This window comes from Meles meles, chromosome 14, assembly GCF_922984935.1.
Source record: "Meles meles chromosome 14, mMelMel3.1 paternal haplotype, whole genome shotgun sequence".
Lineage (NCBI taxonomy): Eukaryota > Metazoa > Chordata > Mammalia > Carnivora > Mustelidae > Meles > Meles meles.
Window position 1 is genome coordinate 31,963,339 of NC_060079.1, and position 18,213 is coordinate 31,981,551.

The following is an 18,213-nucleotide window of genomic DNA, read 5'->3' on the forward strand; positions in this document are numbered from 1 at the left end:
CAGCTCTGACTTTGGGCTGCTTTACTCCAGAACATTTTTATGAGTTATATTTTACAAGTGCCATGGGTTTTTTTCCATTTTAATTCATATATAAGAGGATTTTTGGGATTATGGTTTTTAGGATTACAGTTCTTAGGATTTTAGTACCCTTACCTAAAAGGAAGTAGATTGTGTCAGCTGCGAGAAACACATCAAGGTCTCAGCACATACATCAATTTGCACCAAAAGTTGTAAGGATCTGGGATGCCTGGATGGTTCAGTTGGTTATATGTCCAGCTCCTGGTTTTGCCTAGGTGGTGATCTCAGGGTCCTGATCTCAGGGTCCTGGGTTGTTAGGCATTACACAGCCCAGAGTCTGCTTAAGACTCTCTTTCCCTCTACTCCTGCCCCCCAAAATAAATTTTAAAATCTTTAAAGAAATTTTGTAAGGGAGGCGCCTGGGTGGCTCAGTGGGTTAAGCCTCTGCCTTCAGCTTTGATCATGATCCCAGGGTCCTGGGACTGAGCCCTGCATCGGGCTCTGCTCAGCAGGGAGCCTGCTCCCCCCCCCCCCCCGCCTACTTGTGATCTCTCTCTCTGTCAAATAAGTAGATAAAATCTTTAAAAAAATTTTTTGTAAGGGTCCATGATAGTTGTGGTGTGGGGGAAATTTTGATCTGTTTAAATGAATATAGTAGTGTCGATTTCAGTAACTGGAATTATTCACTTAAATTCTTTCTAGGTGAAACCTACCCTCAAAGGAAATGCATTCCAAATCCTCAACACATACTTCAAAGTATTCAGTGGTTTATCAACTTTCAGAATGACCAGTGGCTCATGTCTGTCTGTCCCCAGGAAACAAGCTTCCTGGAATGATAGGCCTTCCCTAATATCTGTTTCAGTTTCTCTCCTGGCTTGGACTGTCTTAGACTTCCTGCCTTGGACCTTTTATGAACCATTGTTAGTTCATGTAGGAGATTCCCCAAAATGTCTTTGAAAAACCCTTTGGCAGATGCGCTAGAGAAATATATTCCTATGAGTATAATGGCATTCATAAAATGACACAAAATTAGATAAACTTCCAAAATGCCTTTTTTTTTTTTTTAAGTATGAGTCCTGGGATTTTGTGGTATATATTTCTCTGGAATAAATCAGGTTTGGGCTGATGATTGTTTTTGTCAAGAATTTGTCAATTTTGAAACACCTCTAGATTCCCCCTTGGGATTAGTCCATGGCTGCCTTGTTGTTGGTAATTTAAGCAATGCCTTTTCGTAGCAGATGGCCTGGAAAGACATAGGCAGCAAAGAACATTCCGGTTCCTTTCTGCCCAGAGGTTTCATAGCCAATTTTCTGCCTCCCTGTTGGCCCATTATAGCTGTCTTCAAAGCTCCAAGAGCATGATTTCAGAAGTCACTGAAAGTGGCAATTTGAGGGGCTTTTTCTTTTGTCTTATGCCATCGTTTTTAGTATTTTTTTTTTTTAATTTGATAGAGACACAGCGAGAGAGGGAATACAAGCAGGGGGAGTGGGAGAGGGAGAAGCAGGCTTCCCGCCAAGCAGGGAGCCCGATATGGGGCTCAATCCCAGGACCCTGGGATCATGACCTGAGCTGAAGGCAGACGCTTAATGACTGAGCCACTCAGGTGCCCCATAGTATTTTTTCTTAAAAGGCTCTTTGCTTACACCAGAATATCTGGATTGTAGGAAATGTCTAAAGAAGATAACTCATTTTCGATTAAAATAAAGTGACTAGACACATAGAATTTACTTTCTGTTTTTCTTCTGAAGTTCTTTTATTTATTTTTAAACTATGTACCTGAATATACATACACATGCACGCACACATACATACGCACATGCACGCACACACATACACACACACACACACCCCAAGGTGAGGAATGATGCTTAGAACAGTTATTGAAATAATGCTGTCATTGCTCAGACCATTTTTGGAACTTCATCTTTTAGAATTGGCCTAAAGAAAAGTCACAGCTCTTTTTTTTTTTTTTTTTTAGATTTTATTTATTTATTTGACAGAGAGAAATCACAAGCAGGCAGAGAGGCAAGCAGAGAGAGAAGCAGGGAAGCAGGCTCCCCGCTGAGCGGAGAACCCGATGTGGGGCTCGATCCCAGGACCCTGAGATCATGACCCGAGCCGAAGGCAGAGGCTTAACCCACTGAGCCACCCAGGCGCCCCAAAGTCACAGCTCTTATAAGCAAATTAGTCTCATTATTGTATAAGCATACCTGGTTTTGACTAAAACCCTAGCTTGATCACGGTATATACCAGATTTGGAATCAGAGCATCCTGACACTAGGTGGGATGGTAGAAATCATTTAGTCCAACCCCCTTAGTTCCAGATGAGAAAGTTGAGGGCTAGAAAAGTTAATTAACTTGCTAAAGAGTACATAACAAGTTAGCAGACATTTTACACCAGAAATCAACTCTGTCCTCTGGCTGTTTATTAAAAATCAAATTTAGTTTTAACACATAGTTGCCACCATTAAAGATATTAAAGAATCTTTCACTGTCTATGGGACTCTGTAGATCCTTCCAGAAGCAGTCCAGAAGTGTTTTGAGCAGTGATGGTATTGTTGTAATAAATGCATCTTTTAAAAAGCTTATATTCGGGGTGCCTGTGAGCTCAGGTCATGATCCTAGGGTCCTGGGATCGAACCCCGCATTGGGCTCTCTGTTCAGCAGGGAGCCTGCTTCCTCCTCTCTGTCTCTCTGTCTGCCTGCCTCTCTGCCTACTTGTTATCTCTGTCTGTCAAATAAATAAGTACAATCTTTAAAAATAAATAAATAAGCTTATATTCTTTTTTTTTTTAAGATTTTATCTATTTATTTGACAGACAGAGACCACAAGTAGGCAGAGAGGCAGGCAGAGAGAGAGAGAGAAGGAAGCAGGCTCCCCGCTGAGCAAAAAGCCGAGGTGGGGCTCGATCCCAGGACCTGGGGATCATGACCTGAGCCGAAGGCAGAGGATTCAACCACTGAGCCACCCAGGTGCCCCAATAAGCTTATATTCTTATTATAGTAAATGTATCTCTATATGTAAGTTCGATTACATTTGTTTTAAAAAAACCAGTTGGACTGTAGTTATAACTTTCATATAAATTTCTTAAATTAGCAACAGATTAAAACCCTACCCCAGTTCTTAAATATTCCTTGTTTTTCTCATTTCTCGTGGAGAACACCTATAAGATGCTACAGAGAGCTCCAAACAGTATCTACTGGGGTGAAACAAGCTTGTCCTTGTGCTGGGCTGTCCAGTGAAATAAACACTACCCACATGTGGTAATTTAAATTTAAATATAAAATTTAATTTTAATTAAAATTTAAAATTCAGATCCTCAAGTACTCAGTAGCCACACTGGAGTTATAGCTACCATATTAGATACCACGGATGTAAATATTTCCATCAGCACAGAAAGTTTTATCAGTTAGTGCTGGTCTAGAATTCTTACAGCCAGTATACGTATTTTAATTTACTGCTTATCTGTTATATTACCTCTGGACAAGTTAGAAAGTGATGACAATTTCTGGGAAAGATTTTTTTTTAATATTTATTTGTTCTCTAGATGTTTCTAGAGACTATTCTATTAAACTATTCTGCATAATTTAATTTTAAAAAGGAGAAAATACTTATTTTGACCCATTTTTAGCCATGATTATGTGTATGGAATTCATATCAATTGTCATGTCCTAATAGCTAACTTTTCTTGAAGTATGCTAAAATTGTGGCCAAAACTCTGTTAGTGTTGCCAAAGCTATTGGCAGAGATCTCTTTATGATGTTGTAACTTTTGAAATTAACTAGTCTGGACAGAGACAAAGAAAGTTAGGTTGAATTCATTCTTAATAGCCATTTATTTGCAAAGACTCCAAATAACTTGCCTACCTTCATTAATCCAACACCTAGAATAAAAGTCCAGGCACGAACAAGGAGTGGGTCAGCTCTGAAGAGCGATCTGGCATCAGGCTTTGGGTCCATTTGCAAGCCCCCGGCTCTGCCCTCCACAGTTAGAGAGCAGTGACCAATCCCCAGTGGCTTTCATAGGCCCCGCAGTACTTCCCATGATGTCCTGCCAGTGCATCTTACTCTAGGTGTTATTGGACAAATAAAGGAATATTTGATCTGGTCTGCCCTGAAAATCATTACAGTTGACAGCCGGCTCTTAGGATTCATGAAGTGGGACTGCTTTGAGTTCTTTTTATTGTCGAATGACATCTACTGGAGTCACTTAGAAGGGTTGGAATTCTTGGGTGATTACCAGTCCTTTTGGTGAATCTCTGCTGAATGCAATTAATGACCAGTGAGCCAGAGGCTTTCACAGAGCAGGGCTAAAATGCAGCTTATTCTGTTTGCCATTACAGGAACAGTAAATCCAGTTCTAAAGTAAAGCTGAATTAGGAAAGCTACAAAATACCATAATAAAATTACAGAGGGTCTGGAAAATAAATAAGCAGTCTTTCGTGTCTCTGTATATAGCTATGTCACTGAAGCATACATAGATACATTTTCTATTTTTCTTTTCCATATATTTTATACAAAGTATTTCTCAGAAGAATGGGATTTCTTCAAAAATTAAATAGGTAAACATATATCCTCTGACTCGGCTGGAACAGCTGGGCAGTGATGCTTTTAAACCGTCTGGAGGGTGTCGGTCTCTGCTGAGATCCACTCTCCCTACTTCTGGTAGGTATTGTTCCTTATGTAGATCCTCGAGGCATGTTCTGCACCAGGAAAATTCTGAAGCTGTAACTCAGTCCAGTTGCTTCTCTTTTTAAGGAATTTTTTAAAAAATTAAATGTCTCCTTCCCAACAAAATGGATGTTAAACCTGATAAAATTCTTTGGCCAGACACCAACAGCATCTACTATGTCCTGTGGCCTGAAGTTAGAAGATACCTTAAGGTATTAGGAGAAAAGAATTCTTCTATCCTTGCAGTTTCCAGTGTTGGACATGAGAGAGTGATAATGTCTCAACCCTTCATTTGTAGATAACAATCAACAGAGACAGCGGTGAAGACGTGAGCTCCCCCAAACACGGGAAGGAGGACCCAGACAACATGCCCCACGTGGGTGGCAATACGTGGGCTGGTGGAACAGGTTGGTAGCATGGGCATCCTCCGGGTCGAGTGTCCTGAGACATCCCAAGCCCTTGGACACTGCACACCACCCCTGAGAAGGCTCAGGGACCACTTGCCTTCCCTGCCTCCCCCCTTAGTCAGCTGGACTGTGCCTTTGCCCTGCATCCCGGCATGGTATCAAATCATGGAAAAACTCTGGCCTTTGGAGTCCTACAGACTCTGCCACCCTGTGACCCAAGACTGTTCTGATCCTCCCGTCATTGCCACATCAGGAAAAGGGGAAAATAATAGCTGCCTGACAAGGCTGTGGTGAGGATTACATGAAATTATGATCGTAAAGTGCTAAGCATGGGACCTGGTCTGGAGAATGTATTCATTAAAAATGTTAAGCCCTTCTTTTAAATTCCATGCCCTTGGGATCATGCCGGCAGTCTATAGTAAATTCTTTCTTGAGCAGCTGACTTGGAAAAGAAATGGGCCTTGCCTTCCACATCTCAGAAGTGAGTAGGTTGAGGATACAGGATTTTGAGATAAGAGAGTGGACTGCAGTTTGAGCCAACGGCTGTGGCCCATTCCTTCCTCTTGGCTGCCTGGCGGGAGCATTGTTCCCATGCCTGCTGTCTTCCTCTTTCCTCTGCGGCAGCTGGGACAGACACATCTGCTGGGCTGCAGGAATAGGGCCAGACTGTGTGTGCGCTGTCTGATCTTATCTCGGCTGGGAGCCGCGTTGGCCGGAGCTCCATACTTCACCTTCCCTGAGGATGCTGTGTTCCTCTTGGCCTTGACAGCCTGGGGAGGAAATGGGTCTCTGTGCTGAGACAATGTGCTATCAAAAAGGCCTGGAGATTTCTTGCCTATTCTGTTTATTCATCAAGCATTAGCTTTAAAGAAAGCGTATTTTTAGAAATGTCCTTTGATCTTGAAATTAGTGTCAAGCCGGCAAGACTTAATCCATATGGAATGCATTGTGGAACGAGTTGGCCAGATGTAGGTTTTTCCCAGCGGTAGACTACTCTGGAGCGGAGGTTCTCGCTTTTTATTCCATTTGAATCTATTAGCTCACCTCGGTCCAGATTGAAGATCCTGCTTTTGTTTCCCTCGGCCTTTATACTTCTATCGAATCTTTTTTGCTTCAAATTCTTTTTCGGTCTGCCATTCCCTCTCAGAATTCTCTATGTGGAACTTAGCTCTGACCCAAGTCACCTGATCCCTCTTTCATCGTTAGACCACCTCCCTTGCTTATTCTCCCATATCTTTGGAGCTGATTTAGGGTGTTCAAGATTAGCTTCAAGACTATACCTTGAAGTCTAGAGGCTCTGACCGGCATTTTCATTTAAGTAGTACAAATTAAAGGCTCTGAGAAGCAGAGGTCATGAAGAGCTCCCCACTCATGCCCTCTCTGCCCCCTGGTGTGACCCTCCTAAGGTTCCTGTGACTCATGCTGAATATCAGTCATACCAGGCTCTGAACAGTTGTGGGTACTTTCCTCTTCACCAAAACTGATGTCTTCTCAGCACCCAGGAAATATTAAGCGCTAATCTGTGACCCATCCATGCCTAAGAGGAACTTCCTATAGGAAGGGAGTCAAGTCACAGAAACAGCTTTTCTATCTCTGGAGCTCATTGTCATTGTCCAGTTTCTGGTCCCCTCTGCGTCCAGGCTGTCACTGAGTGAGAGCCAGGAATCACAGACGCCTAAGAAGGAATTTTCCACCCCCAATTTCTAAAGAGTGAAATCAGATGTTCTCAAATCGAAGGGTAAACATATGATCATTAATAGGCTGTTCTCGTGGTATTTCCCAGAAGGAAGTGACCTGCCTGACCCTGGTAAGGGAACCAGTGCTTACTGAGTTTTACTTTTAATTTATCACACCGATGAAGGCCCCAAGGGAGAAAAGATAAATGTAACATCATTTAACCAAAAGCCTAAAAGCTTTCAAAATTTCCACTTTATGCAACTCAGAAATGACCTCATTCTCTGTGACCAGAAGTTGTCTAAATAATAATAGTAAGAGCAACCACTTGCATAGTTCTCATTTTGCACCAGATACTGTTCTAAGCATTGTAGCCCCATGGCAATGCCAAGAAGAAAATCATGTTAGTATCTCCATTTTACAGCTGAGGAGACTGAGACACAAAAAAGTTAAGGAACTTCCTTCAAGGGCAGACAACTAATGGATGTGAACAGGATTCAAATTCAGGCAGTCCAGTTTAACTGTACAATGCTCTGCCATGTAACAGTAGTATACAACGGTATGCTATGATATGCTACTGTCCCTCCAACGTTGAGTTCTCTTCTCAGTGCCCACGTTGTGTATGAATGAACAAAAGAAACTGACTGCTAGTATTTTAATCATTATAAAGCAGAGGTAATAAACTGGTAGCCCAGAGGCCAAATCTAGCCAATATTTGTATTTTGGGGGTCAGCACAGTACTTTAAAATAAGTTGAATTTGAAAGTATTGAGAAAGGCAAACTTTGTCTAGCCAGCCAGAGCCCTCCCCACTTCTTAGAGTATTATCTACCTGGTCTTCCAGGCATTTAACTTATATTTACAATGTAAACAGTTTATACAGTGTTATACAATGTACACTTACCAGCATGTAGACTTGAGTTTATATTGGAAAAGCTGTTCTGAAACTGACAGTACCCAAAGCTAACTATATCCTCTATCTGAGCATCTGTCTCTTATTTTAGGGAAAGGTAAGGTAATATGTGAGGCATGCTTAATTAACAAATGCATCCCAAGTTGTCTGTGGTGTTCAAGTTGCCCTTATAGGAATAGATAAGATATAATCCCACCCACATAAGGTTAGTGAGAAAAGAATAAAATAAATATTAAAGGTAATAAATAGTGGCCAGGAATGATCCCTGTGATGTGAAGTCATTCGGTGAGGTGTCCTGGAATGTGGACCAACCCTTGAAATATGGGTAAACTTTGACTGGATGGAGAAGAGAAAAGGCACCTGAACAGGGGTATACTCTTTGTTTCCAGAAGAAGGTCATTTGAATATTTAATTACTAACTAGGTACCGTTAACATGCTTCATGAAACTGCTTTCAAACCACAATCTGACTTTTGGCTTGTGGCCTGGATGAGACTTACCACCTGGATTTTCCTGGTTTCCTTCCAGGGGGAAGAGACACTGCAGGTCTGGGTGGCAAAGGAGGTCCATACCGGCTGGACGCAGGCCATACTGTGTACCAGGTGTCAGAGGCTGAGAAGGACGCAGTTCCTGAGGAGGTGAAGAGGGCCGCCAGAGAGATGGGCCAGAAAGCCTTTCAGCAGCGGTGAGTGGCTGCCTCCGCTTGAGCAAGGTAGTGGTGGTGGTGCTGAGAGGCAGCCGACCCCAAGCAGCCCCGAGCCCTCGGGTTCTTCACCTTGCACAGCACGAACTGAGACCCATAGCGCCCACCTCCCCAGCAGAGACAGCGCAGTGAACATAATGCTTCGTTCTCTTTGTTTGATGTAATCAGTTCAGTGCACTGATTACACATCACTGCGTGGGAAAAGGAGCGGAGCCCATGAGAAAGGAAACCCAAAGAGACCGCTCTTAAGAGAAATTAAAGTTCAGATCCCTCCATCCACATCCATTCCTAGGCCCCAAAGGGAATTTAGAAAACTCTAGGTGAGGTTCCCCTCCTGCCCTCAGAAATCCTGTAGATGTATGTAGGGAAAGGGACTCAAAAACACGCACACTCTTTAAGTGCCACAGTCACGTGGCAGGGAGGCCGCGCCCCCTGCCGGTGTAGACGGGGATAAGTCTGTGAACTGAGGCCTGAGCTCACCCAGGGTTTGGATCTTCCAGGAAGGGAATCTAAATGAGTAGGATAATAAGCACAGGGTCTGTGACAGAGAGAGCCAGCTTGCCTATCCAGGAGAAAGGGTTCCAGCCCCGGGGGGTGGGGGTGGGGGTGGGGGGGGTTTGAACGTGAAGTCCCTGTGGATGGGTGGAGGCCTTGAAATGTAGACCATGAGCCTGTGGCTTTTAGATGATCCGGAACCCATTTGGGCCACTTGGATTGGAACCATCTAAAAAATAAGAATCCACATGGTGCTTTCACTAGACATTCACATGTGTTCTTTAGCTAAAAGCCAAAAATACCGAAGGCCCAATGATACCTCCTGCGGGAGTGAGGGAACTGGTAGTGGTTTGGGAGGCAGCTTTACGTTGTGCTCAATGGAAGGGGCTGGGTGCCCTTAGGAAAAAAACATGCTTTTGTGTGTGTGTTGTGTGTGTGTGCGTGTGTTATGAAGTTCCTCCCACGTAGAACATCTGGTATTACATTACACACTGTGCTTACACATCCTGCAAGTAAACAGCACAGAACAATAGGGACAAGAATGCAGGCCCCTCCTGCCACACCCTCAGGAAAGCCGGGGAGCAGTGGGAGCCTCGGGTCTCCAGCAGGTAAATAAGGCAAAAGGGTCCCTCCCAGCCATTCCACTGGCTTCCCAGGAGCCCTGAAACAATGTATTTACCCTCAGTGTGCCCGAGTTGGTTCTTGTGGAGATGGGTGACTTTCCTCTCTCCTCCTCCCAAAGAAGTTAGGGGGAAAATACCTATGTTAGAAATGAAAGCAGCTTAAGCTTTTCAAAAAAAAAAAAAAGGGGGGGGTATACAAAAGATCTTGTTAGAATCCGGAGACTGCTCAACATTCCTTATAAGCAATGAAACATCTGTTTAAGGAAAGAAGTAAAACATGAGCTATGCCTCATTCTCCCATCCCCGACTGTGTTCCTAGGGTTGCCAGGCTCAGAGTGGTGTCAGTTTTTGCACAAGTGGACAGTTATAGTGCTTTGACACACATAGTTCACGGAGAGGCAGAAAGACCTTTCAGTAGTGCTTGGGCAGGAGCATACAACCCCTCCTCTGATTTCCACGGTAAGGATAAGGACCTGGTTCTATGCACCACCGCCCTGCCGGGGGGGAAGAAGTCAAGGAGCATTTCTGATAATAAGGCAACTAAATTTAGTGGCTGTGGGAGAGGAAAGGGGAGAAACGGGGAGGGGAGTAAGAAAACCGTACACGTCTTCTAATTACTGCAGAGAAGAATCTAGTCCAAGTAAAAGAGAACACCATAAGGTAGTTGAAAGACAGGAGGTGAGCAGGAGTATGAAAAAGGGGGGGAGAAATAAAAACACATGGAAATCCTGAGAAGCTCAGGGCATAGCAAAACACAGAGAGCAAAGAGGGTGTTTACTACTTTCATGGAATAAATACTCCTGTTTGATGAGTACCCAGTTTAGTACTGCTGAAGAATCTCTTTAGCTTCTTATTATAAAACTTTTTATTTTATTTTATTTATTTATAAGAGAGAGAGCAAGCAGGACGTGCAGCAGTAGAAGGAGAGGGAGAAACAGGCTCCCTGCCCAGCAGGGACTCGATCCCAGGACCCTGGGATCATCACCTGAGCTGAAGGCAGACGTTTAACTGACTGAGCCACACAGGCACCCTGTTAGGAAACTTTTCAAACATAAATAAAAGGAAAGAGAAACATACAGAGAACCCTATGGACCTGTTCTTCTAGCTTCAAGAAGAAAAATCTGGCTCCACTCCCAGCCCCTACCCCTGGGTTGTTTTGAAGCTAATCTAAGATATCCTGTCTTTTCACTGTAAATATCTTAGAGTATATCTCTGAAAGATAAGAACTCTCTAAAAAAATAAAAGCATACAATTCATCTATCGTATTTTTAAAAAGTAATAATTCTTCACTATCATCAAAGAGTCTATTTTAAAGCTCTTTTGCAAGTCTCAGCATATGTAGAATGAGGTCAGGACCCTCCTTTTGTGTCCCCTTTCTCCACGCTCTTTATCACTGTTTCACACTGTATTATTATTTGTATGAAGACTTGATTGCATCTCCACTGACTTTTAGTCCCTTGAGGGCAGGGGATTTTGTACTCTGATACATCCCAGCACCTGTACCTTGAACCCAGTGCATGGCAAACACCCATGCACACATGTGGAATGAATGATGCACACCTGAATGCCGATGCTTTGTTCAGAACCTGGCGGATACTTAATTCAGAAACTGGCTAAAACCAGACTGGGTGGGGGATGGCTGAAATGAGTGATGGGGATGAAGGAGGGCACTTGCTCTGATGAGCACCGGGTGATATATGGAAGTGCTGAATCACTATGTATTGTACACCCGGAACCAATATAACACCGTATGTTAACTAACTGGAGTTAAAATAAAAACTTTAAAAAAAAAACTGGCTGAAACCAGAGTGACAGCCAGACCCATCCATCAGTCTCGAGGTCCCCCCATATTGCCTTAAAGAGCCTAATACTACTGATAGGCTCTTGTCACCATCAGAATAGCCTCTGGTTAGCATTCATTTGTGTCTGGATTCCAGTCCATACCTCTTTCCATACATCAAGAATTGACTGATACTATACACCCGAAACTAATACTGCACTATTAATTAACTGGAATTTAAATTAAAACTTTGAAAAAAAAGGATTAATTTGGGAAGACTCACAGAGGTAGACATGCATAAGACATGTAGAAAGCAGGACAGAAATATTAAACCAACAAAACGTGAAGGAAATTGATGGTGAGGTATTTTCCGTGCCTCAAAGGGCATTGAAGGTGGGCGCCAGCTCATGGAAGGTGTACCTATTACCATTTGTAAAACGAATCAGTCCTACCCATTAGGTCTTAGCTTAGGTTTGTTTTCCTCATAACTGATCCAAAATTATAGTATTTAAGTCTGACCTATAAGAAAAGTAAAATGAGAACCAAAATTCCCAGACTCTTACGTAACAATAAATATACCCTTTAAAAATATACTGTGCCAACAAAATGCACTTAGTCCACATAGATTACTGGGATGTGAAGCAGCTGTGCCCTGTAGTTTTGATCAAGGTTAAGGCAGCAGAAAGACATATTTCCAGCTAGTCTTGTGGGCTTTGAGAGTATTAGCACCAGGAATCTTATCTGATCCAGAGGCTAAAATTTCCTATTTTCTTTCCCCGTTCCCCACCTCAGTCTTCATCTTTCAGAATTTATCAGCTTCGAACACCTTGTAGGTGATCTTTCTGAAAGCTGACACAACCTGGAATATGATTTCCAGATTTCTTCATAATTAAAACAGCATGTGGTGTGTTTTTGGGTGCAACATGATCGCACCAGAAGTAGCCTTATAAATGGAGCTGATTCTGATCTCACTACAATGGCCCGTCTGCCCAAGGTGACCTACCAGCGGCCTGACTCCTTTCCTGATGCGCGCATGCATGTGTGTATTTCCCCCACCCCTGCTAAGGACAAGCTATATCCACATTTTTTTTTTCCTAACCTCCCTTTGGAAAAGTACTCATCTCCCTTCTTTGGGAAAGAGCATATTAGCTTCCTGTGTTTGACAGGGTGGGGAAGTAGCATATCCTGCAATGTTCATGGTGCCCAGCTTCTGTCAGCCTGGATACTTAAGACATAATCTAATGAAAATTTATAGAGAGGTTTAGGAGATTGCCTAAGCCAAACATAAGAGGTATTTTTAGGAGGTCAAGTCCTGTGCACGTATTCCTAGCTGTTCTTCAGAACAGAGAGTAAATTAGATTTAGAAGGGCCCCTTGGCGTGTCACCTTGGGAAACACCATTCAGCTATTATTTACCTTTTGATAGTCAGAGTTTTCAAAGTGCTATCTAACAGCATTTAGGCATTGTGCTAGGAACTGGAGAGTCAAAGAAAAAGTGAGACTATTTCTTCTCCCAGAGGAAAAGAAGAGAAAATATCCATGTAGTGAATCATATGTAGTAAATGTACTTTTCATTAAATTTTTCGTTTAGTTCTACACAAACGCATGTGCGTATGTGTAGATCTGGATCTCAGTATAAAACATGCATCCTGGGCGCCTGGGTGGCTCAGTGGGTTAAGCCGCTGCCTTCGGCTCAGGTCATGATCTCAGGGTCCTGAGATCGAGTCCCACGTCGGGCTCTTTGCTCAGCGGGAGCCTGCTTCCTTCTCTCTCTCTCTGCCTTCCTCTCTGTCTATTTGTGATCTCGCTCTGTCAAATAAATAAATAAAATCTTAAAAAAAAAAACATGCATCCTTCTGTGGAAAATAAAGTTTGAAAAACACTGTGATAGAGGGAAATAGACATATCTAGTGAAAGCCATCATGTGTGGAGTTTTCACAGTGAGTATCTACGGAAGAGTCTGAATGGAAATGATCAGTTTTACTGGAGGGCTCGAGCAGGACTTCAGGTAGAATCGTGCAAGCTAAGTTGGTGGGGTTGGCTAAGCCGACCCCTCCAGGTGGTAGGGCAGGAATTGCAGATCTGCCTATGGCAGTGTGGGTCTAACATCATGTGATGCTAACAAGCCGCCAGCCCCCTGCCCTGTGTTGGCTGGATTCTCCCCAGCGCTTGGCCTGACATGGAGGAGTAGAGACCGTTGGCTGCCATTCAGCATTTGGAGTTTCTGTTCCAGCCCAAGAAGATAAATCTGCATTTGAGATAAGAGTTTCGGGTATGGACCTGGGCTTCATAGCTTCCAACACTGTGTGCGTGCATACACACACAGCAGTTTAGAAGACTGTGCTTCTGTCGATGTACATTCATTAGTGCCTGTCTGAGGATCAGCACCTTTACATGTATGGAAACTTACAGAAACACATGAGCAGATTAGTGTATTATGGCTACAACCCTGTAAAACCCAAGAGAGCCTCACTTGGTGAAAGAACCTTCTCCTTATGATTGGTTTAAGATGCTGCATTTTAAATATTCCTGAGTCTTATTTTTATTTCTGTCATTCATTTAATTCCATTTTGAGCTCCTGTTAAGTGCTAGGTACCGTGCTGGGTGCTGTACGCTAACAATGAGACTCAGTCCTTCTCATAAAGGAGCCTTGCTGGGGAGCAGGCAGCCGATGGGTATAGGAGGGGGAGGAAATGCTCTGATAGCAAGAAGCACAACGGGCTATGAGACCTCAGAAGACGGACCTGGGATCAGTGCAGGCTTCCTCGAGGTGGTCCTCATTGATCTGACTCTTGAAGAGAAAGTGGGAGTTACAGGCAAAGAGGCAGAGAGAAAGGCAGTTCCCGGTGGGGGAGAGCCCAGGCAGGAGCCAGGAGGTGAGTGTGCCATGATCAGGGGTCTCTAAGTGCACTGGCGGGGGTGGGAGGGGAGCTGCAGTGGAAGCTAATGAGGAAGAGTGATGAGAAGGAGCACTGCGCTAGCAGGATAGGACTTCAAAGCCACAGTCATATGAAAACACAATTATCCTCCTAAAAGCACACAGCAACTTCAGAAGACTCTTGTATTCTCCATAGCAACACATTAAATTACATTCTCTGGGCCTGAACTGTTATCTTGGTCAACCAAATATCTCCCCTTGGTCTCTAAAGGCAACCCACGGAGCTCTTCTAGGAACCTGCCACATGAACTGACCAGCTGCCAGCACCGTGACACATCTTTGGGATCCAGCAGTGGTTTGCCCTAGAGCTGACTCACTGGTTCATGAGAGCAGATTGTGTGCCTTTCTTTCCAAGTCAGTACTCAGCGATCTTACTGTTAGTAGCTTGGAATTGATCAGGAGGGGAGTATCTACACCACAGAAATCAGCAAATACTATACATCAGGGCTATCTGGTTGTTTGGTTCACTTTGTTTTGTTTGTTCTAGAAGGCTCCCAGTTCCCCATGTACCAGCCCACCGCTGGACATTTTCTTTCTTTGAAACTCCTAACTAGAGACATTCCTTCTCGCCTTTTCTCCTCCAGGGCACCCTCAGTGTCCAAGGACCGTGCTACAGTTCTGGCAGCAGATGAATGGAAGTAAAAGACCACATGCACATGATTTCAGCGGTTATCTTTTCTGCCCCCTCTGGTTTCAGGTTAAAGGAGATCCAAATGAGTGAGTATGATGCCACAACATATGAAAGGTTCTCGGGTGCTGTCCGACGGCAGGTGCACTCCCTCCGAGTCATCCTGGATAATTTACAGGTAATCCTCCTGCAGTGGACTAAGAAAATAATCTGGGCCCAAAGCTGGACCCATCCCAAAACTACTAGAGAAAGTTATTCAAACCCTGATCAGCCAGTCGGAAAATACTAATGCCAAAATGTTTGAGTGAGACTGTGGGTCACTCCATGGCCTTCTCAGGTGAGTTCTCCAAGGAAGAACATTTGACCCCACCTGTCCTGTCCAGAATAATTTGACCAACAACTCTAGAAGACACTGGACTTCCCTGATTCCCCTTCTAGAAGATCTGTGAGCATCCCACCTTAACAAGAAAGTCACAGATAGGATTCTTGTCCTACAAATCATTTTACCGCATTGGCCTAGAGAGACAGAGGAGCATTTTGGGTCATCCAGACCATGCACTCTGTGTCTCCTGGCATCTCCTCCTGTGCCTGCCATTTTTCAGTTTTAGACTGTGCTGTCTCAGAATCAATTAATACTGCTCTTACCCCCCTTAAAGTGCTGATTAAGATGCTTCAGGATTTCCCAAACAAAGATTTGTTATTTGGAGAATTTGCTTTAAAAAAAAAAATCCGTGGGCAAATTGTGTGAACAAAGTTAACATGAAATGATTAGATTTTTTTTCCAGCAAAGACACTCACTGTACCAGTTCTTATCACCCTGGGCATTGAGGCAACTTCTGGGTGATTTCCAGGGCAAGGCAAGAGGTGAAAAAGAGCCAAAATGCGTGGTTCACAGGAGATGAGGTTGGTGAGAGGCCGTGTTCATGCTAAGACTGAACAATGAGTGCCTGAGTCAGTCATTCATTTCTGAAGTTCTTGACATTAGGGATAGAAAAATAAAATGCAGCCCCTCCTCTCAAAGAAGGAACTTAAAGACAAAGAGGCAAATGGTTTCTTACTTTCTATAGAGAAGTATGTGCACAATGCTATGGAAGGAACGAAGGAGGGCTTCATGGAGAATGTGATGCTTGAGTTCACACTTGAAAGACGCTGAGGATTTTCCAGATGGTTGAGGAGTCAGGGCGTTCCAGACACAGGACACAGGGTGTACAAGTCCAGGCTGTTCAGTGCGACTGAGAAGAGCCTGTATGTGGTAAGGGACGGTGTCAAAGGAGAAGGCTATCAAAACCTTAGGGCACCTGGGCGGCTCAGTCAGTTGAGCGTCCGGCTCTCGATTTCAGCTCAGGTCACGATCTCAGGTTCTTGAGATCAAGCCCTGTGTCTGGCTCCACACACAGCAGGGAGTCTGCTTGGGATTCTTTCTCTCTCCCTCCGCTCTGCCTCTGTCCTCTCTCTCTCTCTCTCTCTCTCTCTCTCTCTTTAATTAATTAATTAATTAATCTTTTGAAAAAATCACAGAGACCAGATCACAGTCTGGCCGTGGATTCCATGATTACATGCGGACAACACGGAGTGTTACCCTGTGTACAAATGGGCCATCCGATAATTCACAGTATCAGGGAGGAATACGAGAATACATCTTTAACTGAAAGAATGAGAATCCTTATCTGTTATTAGTTCATGCCTTGATTGGTATTCACTGGGCACCAGGCTCTAGTTACTTTTACAAGCACCACCACATTAATTCTCACAGTACCTCTTTAAGATAAATGATAACTATGTTCACCAGGTCGGCCAAAGGAAGAAAAGGTAGACCCACTACTGTGACTTCTTCAAGTAGACCACCTGTCAAGCCTAGGTTAGAGTTAGGGTTGCCATTAAGGAATGACTTCTGCTAAAGCCCACAGTGATGAGACCAGTTTCAGAAACAGTATCCAGTTTTGATTTCCACCTTCAAAGAGAGATGTGAAAGAAAATTGCAAATGGCTCAGAGAAAAGCAACAAATACAATTAAAGGGATAGGAAACAAGAAATAGACACCTATTGAAAAAAAACCATAAGGGGCTTGGGGTTAATAACTTTCTAGATATCCTCAAATAGAGTAACTTAATTATTTCAAGAATGTTTTTATTCTCTTCTTCCGTGGAAATCTGCAAAAGAGAAACTAGGCTTCAATAATAGCAAAAAAGTTTTAAGATAGAAGAAAGGGAACAAAAACGATGTAATCCTCAGAGGAGAACCTAAAATAGTTGTAGAACTACCATCTCTCCAAATCTTCACAAGGAATACAAGCATGTTAATACTAGCAAGCATTTACCGAGCAAGTGCCGTGTGCCAGACATTCTGCTAGATGCCTTACGTTCCCACAGCATTCTCACCATCTCTTCCATCGTTGTCATCATCATCATCTCTTAGTGACTAAGAGCGCCGGCTCTGGGGCCTGGCAGCCCAGGTTCTGGAAAATGCAACGACAGATAATAGGGCAGGTACACAGATTGCCTCAGATGATACGCGCAGACCGTTTAAAGCAATGCCTAGCACACAGCGCTCTCTGCAGAAGAATTTATCTCATCCTTACTTCCCTAGTTTTTGCTCGTCTTCATCAGCCTGGACTGCAAGCCAGACACCCAGTCACCTCCTTTACATCCATTTCTTGTGCTGGTGAGTCCTTACGACAGCCAGTAAGAGCTATTTTCTACATTGGATAGATACAAAAGCTGAGACATGTAACCCGGCTATTCTCACAGTCTTCTGGAATGTAGCTACTTTGTTCCCACTTTGTACTGAGGGAACTGAAGAGTAGAAAGATGAGACTCAGCCTGGGTTATGTGGCCGGTGAAGCGAGTATCTGAGTCCGAAGCTCGGGACCCTGTTACCTCTTAGTCCTCTGTTATCTGCTGCCAACTATACAATTCCATGAAAAGAATCGTTCTCACATATACTCGTAAAGCATTTTGCATCATTATCCAGATGCCAACATCGCATTTTCAAGTGTTTCCATATATATATATATATATATTTTATATATATATATATTTATATATATATATTTATATATATAATATATAAATATATAAAAATATATATATTTATATATATATTTATATATATTATATATAAATATATAAAAATATATATATTTATATATATATAAATATATATATATATATATTTTTTTTTTTTAATCCACAGATGTGTTATTCTTAGGGGCCTTCTAGTCTTCCACGTGGACAGATAGTGCTACTTCAAAACACAGCTACTGGCCAAGGGTAGACAGGGCCTCAGTGGAATATGAGTCTTTAGATTGTAACCAAAACAAGAAGGCTTTGTTTGGTTCCCCTTTCGCCACCGTCTGCCAGTCCTGTAT

At 43.2% G+C, this 18,213-nt stretch overlaps 1 protein-coding gene across 1 annotated transcript in view; it reads left to right on the forward strand.

Annotated features, from left to right (window-relative positions):
* VWA8 (von Willebrand factor A domain containing 8) overlaps positions 1-18,213 on the forward strand; it is a 333,349-nt gene that overhangs the window by 283,024 nt on the left and 32,112 nt on the right. Inside the window, exons 38-40 of the mRNA XM_046028286.1 lie at positions 4,988-5,096; positions 8,209-8,365; positions 14,916-15,024. Of these exons, the coding sequence (XP_045884242.1) occupies positions 4,988-5,096; positions 8,209-8,365; positions 14,916-15,024 (375 nt within the window). The remainder of the gene's footprint in view (positions 1-4,987; positions 5,097-8,208; positions 8,366-14,915; positions 15,025-18,213) is intronic.